This window comes from Pempheris klunzingeri, chromosome 17 (assembly GCF_042242105.1).
Source record: "Pempheris klunzingeri isolate RE-2024b chromosome 17, fPemKlu1.hap1, whole genome shotgun sequence".
Lineage (NCBI taxonomy): Eukaryota > Metazoa > Chordata > Actinopteri > Acropomatiformes > Pempheridae > Pempheris > Pempheris klunzingeri.
Window position 1 is genome coordinate 1,702,744 of NC_092028.1, and position 7,475 is coordinate 1,710,218.

The window sequence follows — 7,475 nt, forward strand, 5'->3', positions numbered from 1 at the left end:
AAAGAAAAACTATACCATTAATAATTCTTTCAAACTCAGACTCATCAATATGAGCCCAGGCCAATGAGTCTGAGTTTGGAAAAATAATTAATTCAGCTCTTGATAAAAAAATGAAAACGGGTCCCACAGACCTGAACACCATACAAGGGTTAAAGGATGAGGCTGATGGTATTTACTGCATTTCTCATCGTCAATAAGTCCCAACAGCCTGTAGGTCTGTCTCTCACTGCTGTCTGCCTTCCTGTCTGTGGCTCTCATTCTCACATTTTAAAAACCCCTCACGAATACACACAGGTTCCCAAAACAGCTGCTCACTGTAGGTTTTATCAAGAGGAACAAGAGGAAATAGTGAATTTGTTGGGGACTATTTTCAGCGGTGGATGAATCCACATGCTCCAGTAGTATTTGTGTGTGGCTCATTAAGGTGTGTTTAATAGCTTTTGGACAGCAATGAAGACATATCAGGCTACAAGGGAAGACAGGCAGTAAAAAGAAGGTATGAAAGAGAAAAGCAAGATATTTAAAGAGACATGAAGTCCTTACCTGTCCTCCATGACGTCCCTGCAGGACGAGGCGATGATACATCCCACTGATGAGGCCATGACGGCTTGGACGGACGACACCAGACTGAGAGGACAGAAATAATGTGATGAACAATCGAGTCTGTTTGCTTTGCGGTTAACCTCTTCATACGGTGGCCCTGCACCTTAAAGGAGAACTCTGGTGTTTCCCCCCCTGGTCCTCTGTGTCCTCATCCTGGAGTCTGAGTGACTGGTAGGTGGTAAAAGTGTTGGAACTGGTCCAGTAGATCACCTCAGCCAGCAGACACCAAACGGGCTGCAATGGCTGCAACGTGATCCTTTGGGACAACTGCACCTGATCACAGTAGGTCCACTAAAAGAGCTTGTTTGATCCACTGACAGGCTCAGAGTGTTATTCTAAGTGTGTGACAGCATCATGGAAAGGATCCCTACAGAGAGAGACCTGGAAGATCCTTTTGGTTTAACCACAAACAGCACACACACCAGACTACATTCACTAAAACAGGGATTTTAGAGAACAGGACACAGGAGCTGCTGCTCTGCTGCTGTGTTATTGTGTGACTAAGGCAGCAGTAGACCAGCAGCTCCAGGTAAAATAAAACTTATTTCTATTGTACTTTGTGTGACTTGCAGCATTTCTGTATTTGCATGAGCTCTGTCTGTTTGCATGTGTTTTCTTATGCTGCAGTGCAAAAAAACCCTCAGGGCCACCGTACTTTTTTCATCCCGGTCTCCCAGCAATAAGAGCTACTTATTTCACAGCAGGAGAGCAGACAAAACAAAAACAGCAAAACTAATTATATCATAGAAAATGTAAGTTCTGCTGTGTATTTGTTTTAGTGTCTAATTTCTTGAAATGAACTCCAAAGAGTCGTCTTCTACAATCAGGGCTGCACTCAAAGTGTCTTTTAGGTTTGTCGTTTGCAGGATTGTCTAAAGATGTGGACATATGTTTGATATATATTAATCAGGATTACAGTCCATCAGGGCACAAAGCTGAGGTCCCCACAAGGTCATGTGTGTGTGTGTGTGTGTGTGTCCTTACCGTGTGGATATGATGGCAGCGTCCCCTTCGCTCCATCCCATCATACATTTTAGAGTCCCTTTGGACACCAGGAAGAGTCCGGGGAAGAAGGCGGTGCCGGCAGCCATGAGGGCCAACATGGCTCCTGAGTCCACCTGTGTGTGTGTGTGTGTGTGTGTGTGTGTGTGTGTTTGCTGTCACACACACTCTGGATGTGCTGCGGGTGTTAAATGAGGACTGATTTCTAGGAGCTCAGAGAGGAGGATCAGGTGGGAGGAGACTCCTGCTGCCACCTGTCACAGGAGGAGGAGGAAGAGCTTTACAGTAAGAGTCTGAGAGTGTGATGACGAGAATGGGTTTAAAGTGGTGGAGCAGAGGAAGGTCTATCATCAGATGATCCTGAATAGAGAAAACTAGCTCGGTGCTCCTGCAGGAACAGTTTCTGCTCCACAAGTGTGTTCAGTGCAGAGCGACCTGAACTCCTCACAGTCTGACAGAGAGGAGACAGTGAAGGAGTCTGAGAGAGGAGGAGAAGTTCACCAGGAGGAAGAGAGAGGAAGAGAAGTTCACCAGGAGTCTGAGAGAGGAGGAGAAGTTCACCAGGAGGAAGAGAGAGGAAGAGAAGTTCACCAGGAGGAAGAGAGAGGAAGAGAAGTTCACCAGGAGTCTGAGAGAGGAGGAGAAGTTCACCAGGAGGAAGAGAGAGGAGGAGAAGTTCACCAGGAGGAAGAGAGAGGAAGAGAAGTTCACCAGGAGGAAGAGAGAGGAGGAGAAGTTCACCAGGAGGAAGAGAGAGGAGGAGAAGTTCACCAGGAGGAAGAGAGAGGAGGAGAAGTTCACCAGGAGGAAGAGAGAGGAGGAGAAGTTCACCAGGAGGAAGAGAGAGGAAGAGAAGTTCACCAGGAGGAAGAGAGAGGAGGAGAAGTTCACCAGGAGGAAGAGAGAGGAGGAGAAGTTCACCAGGAGGAAGAGAGAGGAAGAGAAGTTCACCAGGAGGAAGAGAGAGGAGGAGAAGTTCACCAGGAGGAAGAGAGAGGAGGAGAAGTTCACCAGGAGGAAGAGAGAGGAAGAGAAGTTCACCAGGAGGAAGAGAGAGGAGGAGAAGTTCACCAGGAGGAAGAGAGAGGAGGAGAAGTTCACCAGGAGGAAGAGAGAGGAAGAGAAGTTCACCGGGAGTCTGAGAGAGGAGGAGAAGTTCACCAGGAGGAAGAGAGAGGAGGAGAAGTTCACCAGGAAGCTGCTGCTGAACATCTGGCTTCGTTAGGGAACGTTATTATCAGACTCTGAGAACATCCACATGTTGCTGATTCACCTGGAGAGCAGGAGAGGAGCGGCCATGTTGGATGATGCTAATAGCCTCCTGCTAACTGCAGCGTTAGCCAAAGCCTGTGGCTAATTCAAGCTGACGTTTATGTGACGTCCTGTGATAGCATCAGGATCATTATCATGACCGGGATGATTAAAGCTGCTGCCTCCATGTGCCTGTAACATCTAAATGTGTTGGAGGATGAGGATGATGCTAGTAGCTTAGCCTGCTGCTAACTGTGGCTAACTCAAGCTAATGCTACACAGTTCATCATCTCAAAGGGCTTCAGAGGTCAAAGAGTGTCACACAGTGTGTCACCACACGGGGATCCGGTCAGGATCGGGGAGATGCTCGTCTGTCTGTCACTGTTCCAGAGACCTGCAGGTTATCATTCATCATCAGTCACTTCTCATTAAAAGAATATATAGGCTATAAGGACCCCCCCCCCATCACATTGGCAGAAATGAGCTCCCACAGAGAAGAACTGACTTCTGAACATGGCTGAGGAATATTATCCAGTGTCCATTTATTTATTTATTTGTCATTCACTACTTTAACTCTAAACATTTTTAAGAAATTCAAGTATTTGTTGGGAACACAAGTCAAAAAAAACAACAAAACAAAACAAAAACCTTTTTGCTAAAACGAAGACAAAACATCTGTTTAAAACATCAGTTTCATATTTAGTATAATAAAAACATCAAGTCTCTTTTCATAGAAGAAAAACGAGTCTACTCTCTATAGATGACCAGCAGTCCGTCCGCTCTGCTTTATTCCAGGTCGGCGTCTGTCGGCTGAAGACCTGAACAGACGAGAGCTGGAAGAGACTCTGGACGCGCTCATCGGCTGATCTCTGAACAGTGTGCAGGGAGGGAAACAGACCAAACACGGGTCATCTAGTTTAAAAACTGTTCCTCACCTGAAGGATCTCTACCGACACAACAACAGAAAGAAAAGAAGAAGTCCAAAAAGGGAAAAGGTTTGGATCAATTGTTCCCTAAAATAGCAACAATCTGTCCCTCAGACTATTTAGATTAACGTTCAGGAAAAAAAGAGTCAATAAATGATTCAATTGATCAACAGAAAATTGAAACTATCAGAAAACAGAACAGAGTTTATAGTGAATTGAATATCTTTGGGTTTGGGACTTTAATCGCTTCATCAGTGATGAAAAGAATCGTTGGTTGTAGCTTTAAAATGAACTAATTCATCATTTTAAGTTATTTTCTTCTTCTGCAGTGAGAATTTGCTCCAAGACGTCAGTCAACACGCATTTTTCATCTTTTCCACAATCTGCGTCTCGTACAAATGACGTTTGTACACGTTAGGTCTGCATAGCGTCACGATGGTACAGCGCAGGCTAATAACTAGCGCAGGCTAATAACTAGCACAGGCTAATAACTAGCACAGGCTAATAACTAGCGCAGGCTAATAACTAGCACAGGCTAATAACTAGCGCAGGCTAATAACTAGCGCAGGCTAATAACTAGCACAGGCTAATAACTAGCGCTACAGACCGCTAAGTTTAGGTTTAGGCGCCAAAACTACTTGGTTAGGTTCAGGAACACGTCGTGGTTTGGATTAAAATAAGTGTGTCAAGTAGGAAAGTTACATGAAGTTAGTTTAGTTACGTGGAGCAGCCAAGTGATCTTTAATTACTGATTTTCATTGCCGGGTCTTTTGATGGTGTAACGTATCTGCAGCCGTTTCATTAATATGTAATGTTTAAAAGAAGTTACCTTATGTACATGAAATGAAAACATGATAAAAAACATTTAAGTGAAACCACGACGACTCACTTAAGTGCTTTTGTTGTCTAACGTTTGTTTCCAGAGATGTATTTTAATACAATTAATGATTAACCGAGAGAAAAAACCCATCAGTAATTTCATATTTTACACCTCCAAACAGCAATTTGAGAAAATTAAGTGGTGATTTCAGGACACAAGTTCCACCAATAACTCTACACTAATGGGTTTATTTCAGGTAGCAACGTTCATGTCATCAACATGAAGCTTTAGTTTAAAACAACCATAAATAAACTTAAAAGAGTTGCACTAGTTGTGGCAGCGTGCAGAGGTTCACTAGCTTCTTTGATGTTTTTAGGGAACAACCATCAAAACGCTCTCCCGACCCTTGGCTTTTGTAAAAATCTAATCAGATCACAACAAACAAAAACAAAACTTCTAATAAAATCACTTCCTAAAGATGAATTAAATAAAAATTACCACAAAATGTACGTCATCGTCGACAAACTCAACCATTGCACAGCATTCAAACCCAAATGCTCTCCATGGGATAATAAATATACACATGCAGATATACAAGTCAGGTAATCCGGCAGCTTCGGAGAGGAGCTGCTCACAGAGACTCGCTGTGTTCCTGTAGAAGAGGAGCTGAGGTTTCAGGGGTTCAAAAATCTGAAACTGTGAAGGACCAACGAGGACACTCGGGGGCCCGACGGCTCAGGGGCCCCGCATGCTGGAGGTTCAGGGCTTTTATAAGGAAAGAAAAATAGAAAGAGACCTCTCAACCTTTCCAACACATGATCCAGGAAGTGAGGAGCCACAGGAACTGAACCAGGAGCGAAGAAGGTTCCTTCAGTGAGCACAACCCATCAGCAGTGGGTCTAGAAACAACCCACCCGGTTGGACTCGTCTTTTGGGACAAACTGCTGTGATGTTTGACTCTGGAGGTGGCCAGCCGGCACTCTGCTTGGTTTTCAGAGTGTCCGGCGCTGTTGGCACAACCTGACCCTCGTCTCCACCTAAAAGTTCCTGAGATCCTTAAAAAGGGTTCCTGGAAAAGCTCCTGCAGACAAAAGAAGGGGCCAAAGATCTTCGGAGGCCACCAGAGGATCACACTGATGGTTTTACATGTTTCTCTGCATCACCTGCACACTTCACACTAAAACTTTGGCATTTTAAAGTTTGGGCCAAATTGGTCACATCGTGGTGTGTGAATGACTGGTCGGTACTAAAAGTGTTGGAACTGGTCCAGCAGACCGTCGTTACGTCGCTCTCTTCCCGGCAGGTTCAGTTCAGTTCAACACAAACTCGTGCAGGATGGACTCAGAACTGAACCAACTATGTCCAGTTCACTCTGTCTTCATGAGCTCAGCTCTCTAAACATCCCAGACACATTTTCCTAACAAAGTCAGTCTCCTTCTGTTTTCAGCCCAGTTTTGAGGCAGACTGTGATTTTGGCTACAGAAATAAGTGTCGACTTCACTCTGACTTTTTAAAAACTAGATTGTGTAATATCTCCGTTCTAGCCCGGAGCTTGGATGCAGATATCTTTTAAACTGTTTCCAGTCAAACTAACATTAGTTCACCAAAGTAACAGAAACACAAAAGCTGCACGGACTCTGCAGGGGAAGCAATTAGTCGACTGTTCAGTACAAAGTTATTCAGTAAGGGCACAAAGTTAAATCATCAGAAAGATGATCACTAATCTAACTTTTCTTTTTATTCTCACATTGTATACAGAGTTTACCTGATCCTGAATATATATATGTGTTAGCTGCAGCCCCAGCTGACTGTAAAGGGTCGTCACTCTGCAGAGGACTTAAACTGGCAGGGAAGTTGACACAGTTTGTAGTCGGAGGACTGAAACATGTAAAACCACCAGTGTGACCACTGAACTTCACGGAGGACGTGAACGCAGAGAGATCAACTGCAGACTTCAGTCGTCTGTGGTCTCACTGTGTTTGACGTCATAGAAGAACTCTGCTGTTTCTAACCCTGGTCCTCTCCGTCCACGTCCTGGTGTCTAAGTGACTGCTGGGTACTAACAGTGTTGGAGCTGGTCCAGTAGATCACCTGCAGCTGCCCCAAAGGATTATGTTGCAGCCTGCTGAGGTGATCTAGTGGACCGGTTCCAGCACTTTTAGTACCCAGCAGTCACTTAGACACCAGGACGTGGACAGAGAGGAGGCCGGGGTAAAACCAGCAGAGTGCCACAGCTCCACAACATAATCCATCAGTTTGCTGCCACAGGACAGAAACCTCTTCAGAGAGAAGTCACATGACGCCAGGAGAGAGCCGACACTCTGCCACTAAACTTCTTACAGTGTAGAATCTGATACGTTATTCACTACTTTCAGTCCTGATGATCCAAAGCAGGATCAATACTGGTGCGTCCTTATGTGGCTTTGTACAATTCATAGTCTGTTATAAAACGGGACACCTGAGCCTTAAACTAAAAACAGGATCTAAAACGACAAACCCAAGAAAAGAAACAAAAACAGCAGCATTTCACCGACAACATCCTTCTCTCAAAGCCTCACTGATTCTGAGCGGCGGGGTGAGAGACGAGGAGCGAGCACGAGGTAAAGAGAAGTCACCGAATCTGGAGGAATGACGTTAAAAGTTGTGACGGAAGGGTTTCAGTTTACAGATATGCACAAATCCATCCACGTGCACCCCGGGGTCCTCAGCCTTCAGTCCTTCTTTTAGTCTTTGTCCTGGGTTTGAGGTAACCGAGCCCGCCGCAGACGTGCAGAGGAATCGCTTCAAACTAAAAGGGTGGAGACACACACTCTTCAACAAACACTCAATAAATTAAGAAATTAAAAAAAAAAAAAGAAAAGAAAACCCGCCGT

General features: G+C 44.8%; 1 protein-coding gene across 1 annotated transcript in view; it reads right to left on the reverse strand.

The window, feature by feature from the left end:
- Nucleotides 1–1,706, reverse strand: part of LOC139216278 (ceramide synthase-like) — a 6,934-nt gene extending 5,228 nt beyond the window's left edge. The window contains exons 1-2 of the mRNA XM_070847368.1: nucleotides 1,588–1,706; nucleotides 544–627 (exon numbers count right to left, since the gene is read on the reverse strand). Coding sequence (XP_070703469.1) covers nucleotides 544–627; nucleotides 1,588–1,706 — 203 coding nt within the window. The remainder of the gene's footprint in view (nucleotides 1–543; nucleotides 628–1,587) is intronic.
- Between the last annotated feature and the right edge of the window lie 5,769 nt (nucleotides 1,707–7,475).